The sequence below is a fragment of the Dermacentor variabilis genome, chromosome 7 (assembly GCF_050947875.1).
Source record: "Dermacentor variabilis isolate Ectoservices chromosome 7, ASM5094787v1, whole genome shotgun sequence".
Lineage (NCBI taxonomy): Eukaryota > Metazoa > Arthropoda > Arachnida > Ixodida > Ixodidae > Dermacentor > Dermacentor variabilis.
In genome coordinates, this window is record NC_134574.1 from 114,150,042 (window position 1) to 114,170,570 (window position 20,529).

The 20,529-nt window shown below is 46.7% G+C and overlaps 1 protein-coding gene across 1 annotated transcript in view; it reads left to right on the forward strand.

Moving 5' to 3' along the window:
* The window catches only part of LOC142587034 (uncharacterized), a 32,596-nt gene extending 13,981 nt beyond the window's left edge, over positions 1-18,615 (forward strand). Inside the window, exons 2-5 of the mRNA XM_075697918.1 lie at positions 3,742-3,877; positions 8,142-8,287; positions 11,179-11,311; positions 17,916-18,615. Coding sequence (XP_075554033.1) covers positions 3,742-3,877; positions 8,142-8,287; positions 11,179-11,311; positions 17,916-18,177 — 677 coding nt within the window. The 3' untranslated portion in view covers positions 18,178-18,615. The remainder of the gene's footprint in view (positions 1-3,741; positions 3,878-8,141; positions 8,288-11,178; positions 11,312-17,915) is intronic.
* Positions 18,616-20,529: the final 1,914 nt, after the last annotated feature.

The following is a 20,529-nucleotide window of genomic DNA, read 5'->3' on the forward strand; positions in this document are numbered from 1 at the left end:
ACTTCTGATTGCGATCTCATTATTGTCGAGGCATGTATCATAACAGAGCAACGGCGCCGAGTCATAGTTTGAGGAATTTTGGCTTATATACAAAGTACTGGGTTCGGGCATGCCAAGCCAGCTGCAGCAGGAAGCTTTCATGTTATTGAATTACGTTTTAGTTGACACTGGCTTAGATGGGTTTTTGTGACCAATAATGTCCTGTTAGGATATATGCAGTAGCGTATCTTCTATCTTATTCTGTGGACAGAGCTAACTCGGAGCTGCGTGTGTACCTTCTGTCCATATCTGTACATGGAGGGCTTCTCTCTCTCTCTCCCTCTCTCCTAGGACAAAGGTTGCAGACGGTAAAGTATATATCTTGCTCTTGTGTAGCTGTCGAAGCACTAATCAGATGTTGATTGGGCTGTGAGTCATGCCAGCTCTGTCTGTTTACTTCAGTGCATCATTATATTTTCTTTCCGTAGAACAAAGAAATGCATTATCCTACGTATTTCTTACCTTAATCTCACCACACCGATCCTCAACACCACTTTAAAAGGCAAGCCTGGTTGACCTTCCTGCCCTACCTTCCTCTCCTACTCCTCGATCCCAGTGTCGAGATAATGAACTGGTCTTCCACTTTTCGATTTCTCAGGAAACCTTCCCTGCGCACTACGGGATGGAATTGTCTGGTACCGCATTTCGAAATACGCACAAATACGGCCAAGTTTAAGCACAAATATATCGAGTGAAGTGGCCTTCTTCGCGGTGTTCGTTTCTTGCGTCTTTCTATGTCTGCAACGCCATACTTTCCTATTTCAATAATCGGCACCAAAGCAATCCGCTGTTTTTCTTATTAGCGTTCAGCGAAGTTGTAGTGGTAGAGGTTGTGTTTGTTTGCGAGCGTAACTCCCGGGCTACTTGCTTGCCAAGCAAGTGGAAACAGCTGCTGTAAAGTTTTTTGCTGGTGGCACGAGCTGACGTCACTGAGAGCAAGTGCCTGGCGCTCAACAGTATGCCGCAAGATTTCTCTAAAGATTAAATATTCTGACCGTGAGTGGCGTCTTTCCGCGAAAAAAAAAAAAACGAGCGAAAGACTGGTACCGGAATTCTGGAGAACGTCGAGACTGACTCACAACTTCGAGCCCATTAGTATGGCAGCACGGGAAATGCATTGCCTCTGTGCATCGTTATCGTCCATCTCAGCTTTCCTTTCCATTCGTGTTCATTTGACTTTTCTCCTCTGTGGTGCTTGTTGACTCGCCATGTACTGTCTGGCATGGCCTTCGATTGTTTGGTAAAAATTACGCGACGCCGAAAGATGGCGTCAGCTTAGCTAGCAGACGACATTACCACATTAACGGCCGATGAACTTTCTAATGCTGTTTATAATGTTACCGAGTCTCTTGGCTAGTTCGATCAGCATTTGTGAACGGAAGGTACGTTTTCCCTTAATAACGCGGCAGGCAAAAAACATGGTCCGCGCTAAGCTGCAAATAAAGTCTCCTTTAATAAAAGGAAGCGTTGCTTTGGGTTATAGTTTGCAATGTATGATAACCTACTAACGGCACGATCATAAGACGAGCACAAAAAAAAAAGTTCTCGTCCTGTGCGATTGAGTGATTTATTTGGATGAAATTGGAAATTTTCGTAGCTGCTGTGGCACCGGCGTCGTCGCACCGGTCAATCAATAGCTCAGCAATCGAATGTTAACACGAGGTGACACAAAAACACGTGCCAGCCGCTGTCTTTGTCCTTGCCTTTTGCTAGCTCTGTTAATACGAATTATTTGCCCAAAGCTTCCACGAAAAGTTGTTTTCCTGTAACGTAGCTCACGTGTGCCATAACAAACGAAAGAAAGGAAACATACTATTTGTAATATTTAAAATTAATTAATTAAATTCTGGCATTTTAGTTGTCGAGGTTTTAGATGGTTTCCATGAGGGGGCAACAGCATCAGCTCCAAACTGCATGTGAAAGTTCTTGCGGCTGTTTAAGCTTTCGCACACACAGCTGAAGTGTCTGTCCTCCTTTCCCGTCCCTTTAGAGCACCCTGTTCCTTTCTGAATTTCCATGTGCGAATTCCAGTAACCCGTAACCACTCGCCACTGTGTAAGTTACCTGTGGGTGCTTCTACACCTTCCAGCAACCACTTTCTCTTGTCTACGCCCTCATTGCAATGGCGGACTCCACCACATGCGACCACTGCGAATGTGAAGAGGCCCTCAAGCCCCTCTTCTGCCACTGCACTCGCTTGGACGGCCGATGTCAGCCTCTTCGGAGTGCACTCAGCCTGACCGGACGTTCGACCCTTTGCAGAAGCATAAATCCGGGATGCTTGGCCTCAGCCATCATAAACAAAGACAGCTTACACAGGGTGTTTCAGTAATATTTAGCCAGTGTTTAAAAATACGCCGATGCACTCTAAGACGACGCGACCAAATGCATGTTGCTCACTTTTGTATGTAGTGTGTCACGCTACTTCTTGTATTTTGCTTAATCAGGTAATTAGTCAAGATTATTTAACCTACTTCTGAAGCAACGAAGGTACGAAAAAAATCCAATTAGATAGTTGCAGAGTGGTTTGCAAAACCTACGAATAAACAGTTTCTGTCTTTCTATCTATTAAGTATCAGTGTTTTTCAGCTTACTGCTGATGTTCGCGAAATATATTAAAAAAAAGAACACCACGTGATACGCCCGCTTGCGCGTCGTGATAGCACTGCTCCCAAGCGTTCCGCGCGCAAACGAACATAACATTTAGCTGGGTGTGCTGCGTCTGCTTGTGCTTATCGCTATTACGAACTGCCGCGAGAAAAGCACATCGCTGGCGTAAATCGCACAGCCAACGCCTTCGTCACTGCCCTGCCAACTTTTAAGCGGTAGCACGCCCTGCTAGATCCTAGGTTCGTTTGTATACGCGGACCGTTTGGGAGCGCTGCAATCAAGGCGCGCTACCGGGTATGTCACGTGGTATCTTTTCGTATTTCATGGGCCCATCCGGAGTAAGCTGAAAAGCACTAATACTTAATAGAAAGTTATAAACTGTCTAGTCGGGCGTTTTGTAAAGCGCTCTGCAACTTTCCAATTGGAATTTGTTGCCTAACTTAGTTGCTTCAGAAGATGGTTAATTAATCTTGACTAATTATCTAATTAAGCAAAAAAACAAAGATAGCCTGACATACTACATACAAAAATGAGCAACAAGCACTTGGTCGCGTCCTCTTAGAGTGCATCGGCATTTTTTAAAACTCTGGCTAAAGTTAGCTGAAACACCCTGTATATGCCAACTCTGTTGATTTTTCTAAAGCAAACGAACCTGAGCAGGCGCTTATAAGACATCCTGTGTCTGTTACTGTGCACGCGAACTCTCTGCTTTTTCCTTCGCCTTTTTCTTCGTTCAATACCTTTGGGACAGAGAACCGGTCGCCTGCATGGTTAACCTCCGTGCCCTTTCTGGTACTTTCCGACACTTATTTTTACTGCACGCACAAACTAGTCCGAAAGGAAACTCTCTGAGCGCTGCTCTCGATGCGCCTCGAACGAACGTTTACAAATACTTCTTAATCTTTTTTAACCTCGCCATTTCGTGAACCACTACACAGCATATAACGGCTAGACGCCTGCCCAGATATGGCCATCACCTAGTCCACTGAAATGCTCGCGTCGTGCTTGAGCGCAGGCTTATTGTTGTTATTTTTTTTTTACGCACGGGGCGTATGCACGGCGATCGATATCAGAATACGTAAACGCTCGCAGAGTGCGCTCTCGCCCAGTTCAAGGACGACCCCAGCTGCAGCGACGACGTCCTCGATGCCTGCGGCACTGACTTCGTCGTGTTCGCCAAGGGCCCCGAGATACCCGACACGCCGGAGAAACTTGCCCAGAGTTGCAAGTGAGTGAATTCATTGCACCCATACATTGCTCCAGGACCGACAACGTAATTCTTACATAAATTGCAGCTTTGTTTTACATTGGTATCTACTATGGGCGCACGTCATTGCCGTAGTGGGATAAGATCGTCGGGTCCATGCCAAGTGCTGTAATAGGACTCGAAGCGGTATCAAATAAGAAAATTTGAATATTTGAAATTTGAATATTTGCATCCAACCGCTTTTCCGCCAAGATACGTCATTGTGTACTTCATGGTCGGATGGATAGAGCATCGAGCTTCGGTGCTGCGGGAACAGTGTTCGTAAACAACCGTCGGGTCAACTTTAGTCACCGTTTAAGTGGCACACGTGTACATAGATGCTGCTCTTTAAGGAACTACCTTGCCGCCGACATGGGTCGTTGTAGATGCCGGACTGGGTAGGTCGCGCTGTTAGATGAAATTCTTTAGCGCCGACTTGGAGCGCTGGTTGGGTTCTTGATGAAGTTCTTTGATGCCCAATTGGGTCCCTGGGTATCCGCCACTCTTCGCTTAACATATTTTACGCTGAATTATAGGCAACTAGGTGTGTGGTACTGGGAATGTACCTCTGTAAATAACTAATAAAATCCTCTCAGTTCCGCGCATGCTGCGGAATCAAACCCACGTGACGCAGTTTCTTCAAGGACAGCAACGTGACGCTTCAGCAAGCTGTGCCACAAATGCGCGGAGCAGGCGCCCCTTTTCAATGAGCGACTTTTACACCAATGCTTTAGCGAGCTGCTTCGTGAATGCACTGGGCATGTGCTGCCCTTTAGTGAATCACTCGCCACCTTATATCGCTGAGTAAAAAAGGTGAGGCGGGCAGACAGGACACAAGAGAAGTGGACAACACGAACGCTTCTCTTGTGTCCTGTGTGCACGCCGCACCTTTTTTGCATAATGAATCCTTACCAACTAGCTCAGCTTTCTGTTGTTCTAATCGCTGAGTAGGCGCCACTGGGCGTGCAGCAAGCGAGGCAGCAATTATCAGCGTATTGACGCATCGGCGCGCCACGTTTCCGGTCTCGAAGGCCACGCCCAGACTTCTCGCCAGCGCCACCAGATGGCGCAGCGTGACCAGAAAGCACCCTGCTAGAGGAGCACGGCTGTGGCATGACTTGATTCTAACCGTTGGCACGCGGTGGCCCATCATGCTTTTCGGGGGCCATGCGCAGGATTCGCAGTGGGGGCTCTAAATGGAGCCGAGTTTTCTTAAGGAAGCACGAAGAAGGAGTCCCGTTGCAGTACACACCTCATACATAACTTGTTTCAATGGCGGCAATACTTTGTGTCGATATATTTATTATATGCTAAATGCATTACCGTCGACAGTCATCGTGAGATGAGGTTCTGTGAATTCTTTTTTGTGTTGTGTCGCGTCGTGTTATCCCGCAAGTATGAACCAATTAGCTGAGCAACAAGTAGAGGTTACTTTTTACAACACCAGCTTTGTTGGCGTCTGTTTCGCATTTCGTGGGGGCGTGAGAGGAAACCCCGAAGTCTGGATAATTACCCAGGTAAACGATTAAAGGGGCACTAAAGGCGAATATTAACTCAAGCTGTAGGGACAGATTAGTGCTGGAGAATCTCTGAGGCGTTAGTATTATCACCAACAGAGCCTTAATAATCGAGAAATTGAGGTAAATGCAGAACATGATTAGTGACTCCACCGGGACATTCAAGTACTTGCCCGATGACGAAAGCACTTCTTAGTTAAATCATGTCACTAGTACTCAACCACTCCTTGCAAAAAATAGCATTGCATTGTATTACAAGGCGAAATAAAATGCTACTTGTCCAGTTATATTTCATATTGCGAAAAAAGAACTCGTTGAAATTACCCTTGACAATGACGCGGTCAGTCGAAAGGTTTCGTTATCGCTCGACTCCGTGTCGCCCACGCTTTCGCGTTTCAGTAGTTTCGTTATCGTGTTGTACTGCACTGGTTTTGCTGGCTCGCGAAACACGCACGAACTGCAAGTAGTAGAGAATTCAACTTCCATGGGATGTCGCGGGATGCCCGAACGGCCTACGCCACTTGAACAAAAAGCAGCTGCAGCGGTGAATCCATCGCTCTGTCTTGCCTCGGTACCACCATCTGTCGGGCACCGTTTTACTCACCAACGGCAGCAAACGGTGGTGATGGCGTATGCAACATCATCACTGCCCCGGTTAGCTGGTGGGAGATTAGAATTTCCAAGAAGGTATTTGGACCTTTTAGATGTAATTTTCTCGTAAACTTAGTCTCTTCTTGGCACGAAACAAGCTTTGCGTGGTTTCTGTAATGGTAATTAAACAGTCCACGTCGAATTAGTATTTGCCTTTAGTGCCTCTTTAATCTCCAGTATGCAGCAATGGGAGGTACAGCTCTCCAGCTCGGACCCAAGGGTACAAATGGTGCTTGCGAACCAAGTCCGGCTGGTAGCCGAGGCCAGTGGAGCTCTGCCCCTGGGGCCCCACCCATAGGATCTCCGAGACCATCTTACTCCCTCAATAAATGTTTTCATCATCGTCATCATCGTCACCACCACCATGGAATTGATGGACAGCCTGAACGAAGCATTTCATCATGGTTCTGGTACAAACTTCTTTATTTAGGATTTAAATATTGTCCTCTCTCTAGGCGTAGGTTGGTGGCGAAGAGAATTAAACTGCGAACCGTGGACCCACGCTCGGAAGCAACCCGGATGTACACGTGATATCAGTTCTCCAGGACGGTATCTTCTTCATTAATATTTTGCGGCAGCGCACTTCTAAAGCAGATGTGCTGATTTTAACCCCGGACTAATTTGATTCCTTGATTGACTGAATAATCCAATGTCTCAAAGCAAAATGCACGCTATGAGAGACTCCGTACTGAAAGACTGCAGGGTAAGTTAGATCACCTGATCGAGGTTCCTTAACGAGCATGTAGAGCTCGGTTTACGAGGGTTTCTTATAGTTCAGTCTTGTCGGACCACAACCACCTCGGCTGGGAGTCAAACCCGGGGCCACGTGCTCAGTACGCCACAGCCACTAAGCCACTTCGGTGGGTGCAGCCAATTCACCCCGGAGCGAAAAGTCTCGCATGAAGGAAGGTAAAGTGCCACAGTGATTGTTCAGTGGCAAGAACAAAAAAAAAAAGAAAAAAAGAAAGAAAGCCGGCAAATCCCACATCCTGTGGGAATCGCTGTTATGCGAAGAAATGTGTGGAGAACCTATTAAGTTAACGAAACGACCATGAGATCTCAGCATCAAGACTAAGGCTGTTTCATGAACTACATGAGAAGCATGTGATGACATTCATGTCATGACCTATCATTTATGTCTCGTCATACACTCTTGTGATACTATGCCAATTTTGGTACATGCCAAGACGTAGGCGGCTGTTTCATGACCTACATGATACGCATGTCATGAAAGTCATGTGATGGCCCATCAGTAATGTTGGTCATACGCTCTTGTCATACGTTGTGATACATACCAAATTAACGAAACGACCTTGAGAGCACCAAGACGTAGGCGGCTAGATAGATAGCTACTGTTAAGGTGGCAAGTGTTCAACAAGAAGTGCTTCGCATTTAAAGAAGTGTACCCTGCAACTGTCCCTCTCGAATACCGATGCGATGATATTTTGGGTAGCATAAAAAGCCTCACATATTGTAGCTATAAAGCTTCCTCGGTGTAAATTTTACATTTAAAATGCGGCTGTATGCGCCAGGAAAGGCTCGCAAAAGTTGAAGTTCTTGATATTTAAGCAGAAAAAAAAAAAGGAAAAGAAGCCACCATTACCGCTCGCTGGAAATTATGCAGCTCCTTGGCGTGACTTCCGAGATTGAGGACCGTCCAGGGCCACCCGCGGTGGGCTGAGAAATCTGACATACTACGTGCTGGCACTTACGTCGTAACCGCAAACCCCTAGTGGCAGCGATTGTCCACCTAGCTGCAGTTCAGAGACTGCTAATAATAATAATAATTAAAAAAACACCTACGAGCCCTGAGGCTTTGGCATTATTGCTTGAGTGGCATATTCTGGTCATTCATAACGGATTTAGTCAAATGTGAAATTTTGTTGCAGCTGGCCAGTATTAAGTGACGAGGTTGGAGCATAACTATTCCGGAATTGAGTCGACCAGTTAGATAACGCTAAAACAATTGCGCTTAACTGGAATCGCCACAGGCGCCTAATCGAGGATCGAGGATGAGGGCAGCATGTGAACAGTAAGCATGCATGGCGCATAAACCTTTTCTTTTCCGTATTCTACAGGCAGGAGTTGAAGAGCGCCACCTGCGCCAAGGACTACACGACGCAGTGCCTGCTGGGATTCACGCGAGGCGCCGCCCTGGTGGCCGTCAATGCAGTCTTGGAAGAGCTGGAAGGCAAGTGCGACGTCACGCACCCAGCACACAATCGTGAGTATAGCGCGGCTCCTCGATTAGTGCTCTGCTGACTTTACACCTACCAAGAAACCTGCTCCGACGGGGTTCTATGCCTTGCCCGCGCCAGTGGCTTTCTTTCTTTTGTTGAAATCGGTGTGCTTCGGAACCGTAGAAATTTCCTGCTTTTAAGGTTTTGGTAGTCCACTTCATCAAAATCAAAGAAGTAAATACAGAACGGCGGAGAAAGAAGTACGCTTGCTCCGGGGACAGAACTTAGCACTGCTGAGTATCTAAGTACGCGATAACATACTTAAATCGTGAGCACTGTGACGCCTCGACAGGTGCGCGCTGGTGCGTCATGCACGCCGCCTTGCACTGTCTCATTTATCAGAGTGATACTTCCGTACCTCGTGTTTCTTACGAACTTGCGATTTCGTGCACACTCGGACGGGGGCGCTCGCGTGTTCTCAACGCACCTCGAGTTTTCTGTGAGGTATATACCTCCAGAGGTGCGCGAAGTTCGCCTGTAATACTGCAAAGGAATGCGTCGTCGACGGCGCAATGGCACTGCAATGATGTTGGGATCGAAGCACAATCGCACGCGCGCTTGTGTCGTGTCCAAGTCGCTCTTTGAAAACGACTCGCGTGTGCGTCACGTGACAGTTTCTGGCATTTCTGGCAGTTTCTGGCGTGATAGCTAGTGCCTTGAGGCCCTGTGGTAGATTGCGGTACCTTCGGGATCGGCACATGCTTTTCACCGGACGCATACCTGCAAAGTCGGGGCAGTTTGCCTGTAATACTATGGCCTTAAAAGCTACGTGTGACAGTAGATTACATGCATATGATGGGTTCTGTTATTAGACGCACGCATAATTGCGTATCCTCACGTCATGCCATATTTTGGCCGATAAATTTAGTCACTATACGCCTCACCATCCCAGGAATCACGAAGAAGGCTAACATGCCGTCGTTTGCCCCGAAGCAGGCCACATTAGAACTTTTACATCAGGTGAACAGTGGCCGCGTACACGTTTACATTGATGGCTCAGTAACATCTGCAAGTTCAGCTGCTGCTCTGGTGATACCAACAAGATCGGTCAAACTACAGCTAAAAACGTCACGTGTATCATCAACGACAGCTGCTGAACTGGTAGCCTTACGTGCGGCTCTTCATTTCATTCAGGAGGGACCACCCCATGCATGGTCAGTCTTCTGTGATTCCAAGGCAACCCTACAGAGTGTACACTCAGCACTGTGCAATGGATCACATGAACAACTCGTCGCAGAGATCAGAGAAGTACACCATCCAATAGTTGACGAAGGACACGATATCATATATCAGTGGTTGCCTAGTCACTGTGGCATACATGGCAATGATCGAGCAGACGCAGCTGCCCGATCTGCCCATGACGGCGTCAACTGCGCTGCCATTCCTCTTTCGAGAGCCGACGCAGCGAAAACACTTGCCTTACTTGCACACGACCTGACATTAGCTAGGTGGAATTCATCCGATTTCACAAGTGCACACCTACATCCCCTGGACCCTAATTTACAACTCCGTATTCCGCCCGAGCTTCCACGACGCGACTGCACCCTTCTAGTTCGCCTATGGCTTGGAGTAGCATTTTCAAATGCGTACTGCTTTCTTATCGGAATGTCCAGCAGCCCACTTTGTGACTTCTGTGGGTGCAATGAGACAATGGCGCACCTTCTTTGTCAGTGCTCTCGTTTTAACCCGCAAAGAGCAGCCCTCTCAGCCACCCTAGGCAAACTGGACGAGTGCCCACTGACAGAAAACAAGATCCTTGGACACCGGCCTACGCGAACATCAGCGCGATCGGCCATGAAGGCGCTGCTGCGGTATTTAAAAGACACTTGACTTTCTGACAGATTGTGACTTCACTGTGTGACGCAGGACTGTATGGTGACACTGCATAACACTAGAAACGCCTTTGCGCGCTGCGTGACAGTGCCCACAGAAACAGTTTGTGTGTACCTGGGCGTGTGTAGTTTTTCTTGTTCCCTTTTTTAATCCTTCTCTCTCTCACCTATCGCACCCCCTTGCACCTCCCCCAGTACAGGATAGACAACCGGAGACAATCTCCGGTTAACCTCCCTGTCTTTCCTTTGCCTTTCTCTCTCTCTCTCTCTCTAGTCACTACAACTGCGGTGGCAAGAAATTCCTTTTTCGAATCTAAGGTTTCCTTTGTTGACGCACTCTTGCTGTCCAATATTTTCTTCCTTTCCAGCAAAATTCTGCTGGCTGTTGAACAGGACGAAAACAGAAATCCCTTGCAGGCCTGTTTTTTATAGTTAAATAATGTTTAGGTTACCGCAGGACTTGCTGTTGGTAAGTAACCAGTCACATCGCTTTAGCACGTCAGGTGAGTTTCTGAGCGGACACTGTAGCCTCCCGGTTTTCTGCAGCCCTTCCTGTTGTTCGAACAAGCAACGAATCCCGCGATTTCAGCACTATGAGTTCGACTGCGCTCGAAGAAAACTGCTGCGATTGTGATTTCCTTTTACACCAAAAATCTGTTGAGCTAACATATGCGACACTTTCCATAGAATAGGCCTAGTAAGAGTCCTCTGTATCGGTGACATATGAACGTCACTGCATGCGTTACCAGAACTGCCTCTATCTGTGTGGTCACAGTATGAAAAACATGAAAAATTATGCAAGTTCACATAAAACCAGAAACTTTCACAAAGTAAGAAGATGCTAAGCACATTCACAATAGATCACCTTTTAAAGAGAGTATCAAAGATGGGATTGTCGTAACGCTCTTCCCGACAACATTGAAGTTGCGTCGATTAAGCGTTTACAGCATGGGATAAACTTCAAATGTTCCTATTTGTCCGAAGCTTAATTTACGTTATGTGGTAATAGCGAATTTTCAATTTCTTTCTGTGCATCAACGCAGGCTATTTCCGGCACGTGAAGTGTATGAACCGGGCTGGCGAGAAAATTCACGGCTGTGTGGTGAAGTACCAGGAAGACCTGTACGTTACGGCCCACAGTGTGCCCCGAAAGCTCAAGATTCCGTACGGTTGTTGGTAAGATTACTTGATTACAGTCTTCAGTCAGAATGAGCTAAGCGCGCGGGTAATGCTTGAAGGACCGTTGAAGGCACTTTCCCACCAAAGCGGATCATGCCAATGTAGCCCCGCCGCGCTCCTCTGAAACTAAATTTCCTTCACTCACGACATATGACGGCATGGTTTTGAGAACTTCAAATTTATATGTATTTCGGAAAGCTGGATGCAAAGATTGCCTAAAAAAGAATCTTGAAAGGCGATTCATCCTCTATTTCACGTCGACGAAAGACGGCGTGACACAACCAGAGGCTGACACCACACCCACGCTCACATCCAACTTGCTCAGGCAGATAGTCTTCCTTAGCGTGTTGGGGCTGAGAATGGGGTGTGTGAACCATAAACGTTTTCATGAGAGCCGTGCCGGAGGGACAACGAATGACTGACGGCAACTGGAGATTAAATAAGCCCCCGCATTATGTTAGCTGTTTTCATCATCATCATTATCATCCTTATCAAAGCCATCCTATACCTAGATGCCCCAGTGGCAGATACCCAATGCCACATACCCTGTGTTCCCTGTGGCACTTATATTTAGACTGTGCTATCTCCGTAATCGGCCCACAAAATAGAAGAAAAGAAGCATACCCAATATGGAAAAGTGTGGGCAACTTGCCAAGAAAGTCTTTATCTTTAAAACATTGGAACTACAATGTGACTGTCAAACCAGCGTGCACACAACTGTCGCAATTACGAGAAATAGTTGATTACGGATATTGACATCCTATACACTATGCATTATATCACGAAAAGAAGAACACTTGTTACACGCTGATGTGGTGGCCATTATTGGGTCCAGGGCCCCCGCGATGCAAGAAAATCGATCAACAGCAGTGATGCAAAGCAAGACGTCCAACTTCTCGTGGAACCTGCCAGTGCGCATTCCAAAATAGCACTCTCTTTAGTCACCCGCTGTAATAAATTGACTTGTATTTTTTTTCTTTAGCAGAGGGTTACCTGCAACGCTATAAACAATATTTTTATATTGTCGTCACTAGTACCAGAGTTCAAAAGTAGGTTGCGTCTCCATATGGATACACTGTGGCTGAAAGGGTTTAATAAAGCACTGGCAACAATCCGGCAAAGTCCCGAGATTCAGTACCCACGACACAGGCTATTAGTGTAATCCCTTCTCCAATACTGCCGCAGCTCAGTGTACGCAACTTGTAGTATTGGCCTTAATTAAAGTTTCATAAGCAATATTTAATGTAACTTTGAAGCGTTACAGGATGTGTTAGTTGGCGTTTATTGCCCACATCTTGATGTAGCTTTCAGGCATACCCATTCAAAATCTCGGCTTCAGTTATTGCTGTTCTCCTCGTGACAGTGATAGTTTTATTTTACCTTCCCACAGTACTTTGTTAACGTCTTGCGCTTCTGTGTGATTCACGAGCAAAACTGTATTCGCAGATTTCGTAAAAATATTCTTCGTATACGTGCCCAATTTAACTTATCTAAAATGATGTTCCGCTTTTAAACAGTTACGGATTGAGCCACTCCGTGGTATGTGCGGCGCGATCGAATTAGCGACATTCTTGTGACCCTCCTGATTATTTCTCACTTTCATAGCCTCTCCAGTGTGTTGTGGAAAGTAGCGGCTCTATTCCTTATTATTATTATTATATTTTCTTTATTGACATGATAGAAGAAGAATATGCCGCACAAGTACTGCACCGGCTACTGCTGGTTTCATTGCATGGGTGGTGCAGACAGTTCCACATGTAGTTTTACACATTTATGCACATAGTTGTTAAAGAAAAAACGAGTAGACGAACCGTTAGTGCCTTCACAACGACATTACGGCGAGGCCGTCAGGACAACACAGGGATATAGTGATCAAGAAAATCTCAGCACCAATGCAATCAAAAACGACAATATCACAGAACCTAAGAAGGCGACAGCCGTAAGTAAACAGCGCTTTTATGGTTAAACGCTGAGAACAAGGTCGCGGGATCAAATCCCGGCCACGGCGGCCGCATTTAGATGGGGGCGAAATGCGAAAACACTCGTGTACTTAGATTTGGGTGCACGTTAAAGAAGCCCAGGTGGTCGAAATTTCCGGATTCTTCCACTACGGCGTGCCTCATAATCAGAAAGTGGTTTTGGCACGCAAAACCCCATAATATTTTTATGGTTAAACGCTAGTTCATCCGTTCTTCTGCATGGTACTCAAGAAATTTTTGAACGCTGCGAAAGCGTATACTTTAGCCTGTTAATATGACATACTCGATGAGGAATATCTCGGAACACAAGCGCTCTACGAGAATGAAACAAAATGTCGCTGCCTTTCAGTAGGATTGTTTTTTTTTACTTCTAATGTAAGCCTGAATATAGGTAGGGAGTTAAAAAGCGCCGATTCACAAGTTCCCATAATTATGTGTTTGTTTGCTAGACTTGTTCACGACAATTGCGCTCGACAAATCGTATAGTTAGAGTTTCTTTGCAAGCAGCGTTTGCGTACCCACAGCGCAGGGGTTTTATTAAAAGAGTGGTAGTTTCTCTTTGAAGGATTTGTATACTTGTATACTTTTTGTGCACAAGTACAAGTAAGACAAAGAGGCCCGAATGGGGCAATTCTGTGAAAACCACAATCCTGAGCGCTGAAATCCAACAACAGGGCAAACGGAAGTTCAGGTATATATTCGTTCCCGGTACGCTAGTTTTTTCATTGTTTTCTTCAGAAAGCAGTATAGTATGTCTGAATGTCATCTGACATCTGAATTTTATCCGTATTTTTTTATACCGATATGAGGATTTTCTTTCCGAGCAACCCCTATAGGATTCCTTTGTAGCTTCGTGCTACATTCTATAGTTGATGAAAATTTTTGCCTTTTATGAAGCTTCCTCCACGTTGTGATCTTCTGCAGAACCGACTTGCCATAATATGTGGCCCTGTGTTTCGAGTTATCGATAAATTCGGCCCCCCTCTGCAATCTTCAAGCCTTCCGACTAGCTGAGATGATACATAACCACCCAGGAATGGCGTTGTTGTCGGGTTCAATCCCCGGATGAGTATGAATTTTTCTTCAACTAAGTAGCTTTCTTTCTGAAGAAAAAATAAATAAACACCTGTGTGTGGGTTTCTTTAATATATCCATGCTACCAGTCGGCTGGAGGGCAATTTTCCCTTTCACCGAGAGAGACGAGAAAGGTCTTCCGTGGCACAAACACGTGGTCTACTACAATTATTACAAAAGATGTTCAGCAGAGCTGAGGTATCGCCATTTGCCTACGCACGCAAGTTCTGTACACAGCCGCGAACACACCGATGACACAAGTTGGACAGGATAATTGGCGAAGTTCATCAATGAGGGCAGCTACAGATAGCCTACCGTCGTGGAAGGGTCATGTGGCAAAGTGCCAACGCCTGTAGCTACGATGGTGTTTTTTTCCTTATTTTGTTTGTGAGTAAAAGTTATGCGTGGGCTGCTTCTAGAGTGGGACATGCACCCTCATAGTCCCTCTAGGCTTAACTTCGTATGTCATCGAGAGAAAATCATTGCTGACCAACTGCAGCTAAGTCAACTCACGCTCTTATCGTAAAGTGCCAATGTAGGCACGCATCTAACGATTGCAGGCGCTCGTTGTACCGCTATAGTATACGGTATAAGACGCCTCGGTCACTTTTCTTCGGCGACAAGGGATCGAATTCGCACCTCATTAGAAACCAGCCAGCGTTTTTGTTCTAGCCTGGGTGCAATAAACTGCCGCGTTAGAACGTGAACCTTTCTTTAAAGGCGATATCACATATATGGTAAGACAGATGTCACGCTAGGTGTCCACGTGTGCGTAATTGCATAAGACATTGATCTGTACGAACGAGAGAACACGTTTTGTGTCATTCCTGATGCAGCACTGAGTGTGTGAGTGAGTGAAAAACTTTATCAGCTCTAGATTCACTGGTCTTCTGCGGTCTTCAGATGGAATCGTCCATCTTCTAGCACAACGGTCGGTTGCCCTTAGTCCAGGGCTCCTCTGGATGCTGCTGCCAGTTGTGCTCGCCGAATCAGACCTTCTTGGTCGACCTGGCGATCGCTGGAGAGCACTCCCTCCCATTGCTCCGCACTCGGGTTTGGTATAACGGGTACCACGTCTATCTTCTGGCATGCCCACGTTATGTGATACAGCGTGGGTGTTTCGTGGCACCAGGGGCATTTGTCATTGTATGTTCCGGGGTATGGGTGCTACTTTCAGTGTGTTGCGATACTCGTCCGGAATTGTTTCGGTCCTCTGTATCTCTTGAAGTTGATCGGCGCAGCCTAGTTTCTTCAGGAGCTCCCTGCCAGATGGGGTCTGCTGTAGTCTGCGTTGTTGGGAGACTAGTTGCGCCTCTTTCAATTCGTCGAAGGTGTTGTGAGAAGCGTTTGGAAACTGGTGCCCAACACTGTTCGGCGGTACAACTACCTTCGCAATGTTGGCCTTACCGAATACACGCTATAGTTTTCAATCAGTGGCGGTAGCAGGCAAAGGGGCGGCGGTAGCAGGCAAAGGGGCGGCGGTAGCAAAGGCGCATCAAAGGAGCCACGCTGGTTCAATGTGTGTATCGCAGTCAAAACTGTCGTCCACTGATATCGTATCCAATATTCGTTTGGCGCCATTTATTATCAAAAGATGTCGACAGATAAATGTTTTAACACCCCGCTAATGCGATCGACTGTGACGGTGTCATCAAAGGGAAGCCTGTCGTGCAGAGTCTAGGGAAGTACCGTATCAATAAAAGTTATAGAAATTCCGTCGCATTTCCATTGACCTTCTTATGCATTTATAGACTTTCGGTACAAACGCGAGTGAATGCCGTTCGTGATTTCCGAAAGATTTAAGAGGGGAGTAATTCCAGGAAACTCTTACGAGCTATCTTTCGCAGTCGTGTCAGCTGGCAACAACCGGGCAGGCGATTGTGTTCCCTCTTTGCTAGGTAGAGTCCTTTTTCGATTTTGTGCGCATCTTCGTGCGGCGTGCTGCCTGGAGCACCTTTTATGCACACTTCTAAGCTTCCCCATAATGCCAAATTAATTCTGCAATGGTGGCGTCTTGAGCTGATCAGGGAAGCCGTAGCAGGCCTCTGAGCCAACCAGAGCCGACAAGATGCGACTTCGACAATACGGTGGAATTTGACAATGTTCAAGCTAGCACATATATGCGACGAAAAGGGCTAGACGTTGCCTCGACGTTACCTATTTGGGAAGTTTCCTTCGCTCAACATAGTCACGTGCTGCCAAGTGCATGACGCGCGAGTAAATGCTCTCCTTCCAATTACAAAACTGAATTCTCGAGAATTTGTATGCTCTTTCGGTGATGTATACGTTCATTTTGCTTGTGCGTAAGCACGCTGAATTTGGAGCCCTGCAATCTATCGGAACTACAGAAAGCTCTGCGACATTTTCTAGCAGACAGTGACTTGATCGCTTCACTGTGAACAGTATTTCACGTGCCCTTTTAGTGTCCCTGATGTTCCCATAACCTGTTCACGCTTACGCTTTTCTTGTGCTTCAGGAAACCAATTTTCGTTGTTTTTATTTTTTTCTGCACGATGAATAGAGGCTTGTTTTCTCACTTCTCTGCGATTTCGTTGCATTTCTGTCTGCTGTTTTTCTTTGGTAAGAGTTTGGCATTGCCGACCTCTTTAGCGACCAAACTTCCCATACCTGGCAGTGTAAAGGAAGAAAAAGAAGACCAGAACTTTCGAAAATAGAAATAGCTAAATATGGAACGCTTTTGGCTTCTAGGTTTAATGTGACGCTCATATCCTCGTTAGCACCGGATAAATAACGCTAAGTAGCGATAAGTAACGATAAGCTTCCGTAGACATACCTCCGCTCATGCAGCGCTTTGTTTCCACAAAGACGATGCACGCTACTGTGGTGCCATATCGTAGCCATTGTTAGCGCACAGCCCGTCTTGTGCGGCACTGGGATTTTACTCTCACGCTTTCGTTCGAAAAACGACGATAGCCGCCCTTCGTAGCGGGGAAGTCGGGCTGCCAGTGTCAGCGGCGACAACGCATATATATATAAAAGAGCGTCACAGCGAGCCTTACTCGTAGCTGCTCGCCATCGCCCCTTGCAGTAGCAGTGACCCCCGTCACAAACGCTGGTATCGCGGACTGACGTCAACAGCTGACGCCGAGGACGAGCGTAGCTCTCCCCACCTTACGGCACCCTGCCCCCCTCCCTCCTCCCACCCTCGCGAGCGCAGATGAGATGAGATCGTCCACACGGCTGCGGATGCCTAGGCCACCAGCAACTCTGCACATGCGCAGGATCGTCTCCCCACCGCTCCTCCTCCGCTTCCGCCTCCATGGTTCGGCTGCACCATTCTCCTTAGTTGTCGCCTTTCTTTCATCTGCCGCTGCGCTCCGCGTTCGCTTTCATTCTTTGCGCAGCACGTGTTAGCTCGGTCTCGCCGACGCCATGGGACAACGCCGACGTTCGCCGCTGGAACGGCCGCCTAAGAGCTGCGCTATAAAAAAATACGGGCTCTGTAGTTCACTAATTACGTTAGTACGGGATCTGTAGTACACTGATTACGTTCCCCCGCTTTGCGGTTCTTTATCGCGCGCTTTCAGCCAGTACCACGAGTTCTACGCCTGCTGCGAGGAGGCCCTGCTTGAGCACTGCCAGGACCCGGACGCCATCGAGCTGATGCATGAGACGACGGACAACGTGTTCGGCAACATACTCAGCGTCATCTGCGGGACTTACCAAAAGGACTCGGCTCCGTGCCGCTCCCTCGATGTCCTGCCGCGCTACAACGGGACGGTGCCCAGGAACTTCATCTCGCCCCTGAAGGCCATCGTGCGGTCACTCGTCAGTCGCGAGGACCGCTGAAGAAAGCGACCTGGCGCGCCAGCGAAGTGTGCGACAGTTTTAGCTTGCCCGTGAACGTGTCACCGTTTGCTGAACACCAAATTGCCGGCGGCGGAGACGTAAGCGTGATCGGCCAGGGTGGTGGCACCGCCTGGTGGCTCAGAGTTTAATCAGAGCAGACACCACGACATCAATAACAGACCATATTCTACTGAGATACTTGTGTAAAGTGTGGACAGCGACGTAATCGTTAACATGAAACCGTTTTTTTTAATGTGCGTTAGCATTAAGAACGTTGATGTGCATTAACGCAATCTCACTTGGTTTCCTTGAAACAGTTGCAGACATACGGTGACAGACGATGTAGTACGTCACGGCCACGCTGCAGAGCGCACGAGAGACGCCAGAGATGACAAACCCCTGACACTTTCTTTTAAATATGATTCCCCAAAAAGAAACGAAATCGCAAGTCAGCGCTAGTTCGTGCAATTTTGCCCGTGCCCGTCGTCTATTGTACGCACCGCATTTTAGGCACGTATCACTGATGACTCAGCAATTTTTTTAGTTCCATTACTTATCAAGTAGCGAGCAACCAGGCGGAGGTATTTGGAGAATTTGTCACCTCATTAGCTTCAGGATGCATAGTCACTTTTTTGACGGACCGAAGAACTGCAATTTTCACCATATTGCCCCTAACACGAGCCGTCGCTTAGGTTGAACTTGCCTCCTTTTCAAGGGTCCGAATGTCCCAACAGATACTGAGCAGTGCACAGTGGCATTCAGATGAATACTACTTAAGAGCACTTCTTTTATCAACATTCCTTTGGTCGTTAGACTAAGGTTGCAAGATTGAGTTAGATGCAAGGTTGAGTTCCACGGATACCTGGAATACCGAAGTACTTTTCCCGCGTGTACTCATGCGATCGGGACTCGCGTTTCACATTTCATGTTTTCTATTTCTTATCCCCCAATTTTCTTTATATTCCTCTACGCTGGGCTTTTCTAATTTTCCTTTTTTTATTAGCGACATTCACCACTGTTGAGGTTACCAAATCTTCCGCAGTTTTATTTCCTTTCCTTTCCTCGCTTAATAAAACGACAAGAAAACCTTGGCTTTTGTTTCAATTATTGAACCTCTGCATATGTCACGCGTTATCAAACGCATCACTGACTATTTAAGGCCCAAATTTTGATTTCTGGCACAAATTCGCGCATAGTTTTACGCAATGCGCTGAAGCCCTTTATCCCGAACTGTGCATATTGTATGCAGGATTTGACATATTTAACGCTCAAATGTTCAGATGTAAGTGTGTGAATTAGGGTCACAAATCCTTTGAAGGTCATTTGCGACGATGCAAGTTCTGTCGGCTGCTTTAGTTGGTAGGCAACAGAGGTCCAACTCGAATGCCAGAGCTCGGTGTGCCTCAACGTGGGGACATTTCCGAAACTTCGGGAAAAGGTAACTATCTGCGCCACGCAGTCTTCATTCAATAGTATAATCAGTGTTGTTGCAACTGTGATTCCTTACGCTGCTTGTCACTTCGGTTTTTCTCCCGGTCAGACGTACCCTGTCAGGTATTGTTATTCTTACAGAAATCAATAAACCGGAAAGGGTTCGGCACAAGAGCAGCATCGAAAACAATGAAGCCCCCCTCTCTTCCCTTCCTTCTCTCCTCCTCACTTCCCCCCACCTTCCTTCCCCCCACCTCACCAACTTCCTGACCAAGAAATTAAGTAAACAGCGCCATCTTACTTGTTTGCCTATCAAGTAACGGCGATATTTCGCAAATTTGTTTCTTTTAGGATGTCCAGAAAGCCTTCGTTTGCTACAGGCCTCCAAAATGCGTACCTAGACGCCATCACTTCCAGAGTCTGTGTGCCGCACAAAACGTTGTATGCACCAATTCGCAATCTCTAATATTGCGCTATAGCCACGTAATGAGGGCGTTCGGCTACCCTGTTGCGCAAGGCTGCAGGGTCACGGTTGGATGATCTCATACACTGGCAAATAGCCACAAGGTAGGGATTGGCGAAGAAGCTGGGGGCAGTAGGGAGAAAGTAGTAGTAATATTGAAATTAACAATAGTAAAGCTATAGAATTTATTAGTAATATTGTCTGTATTTCTAAATAAGTACCTTCAAGAATAGAGCACTAGAAAGGAGATCGTATTGTTCAGCAGTTAGTCCCTGTAGGAAGAACAGAAACAATTGAAAGCTGGAAAAAGAGGAGGTATAAAGAAGTAGAAGAGATATCAGAATTATTTAAAAACTAGTTAACTAGAGCTCATGACAAATGAGGCATGGGAATTTCCAATGAAAAAAGATGCTGACAGGATTAGTGGTTTGTGTGAATTGGTAATTCATCGCATATCG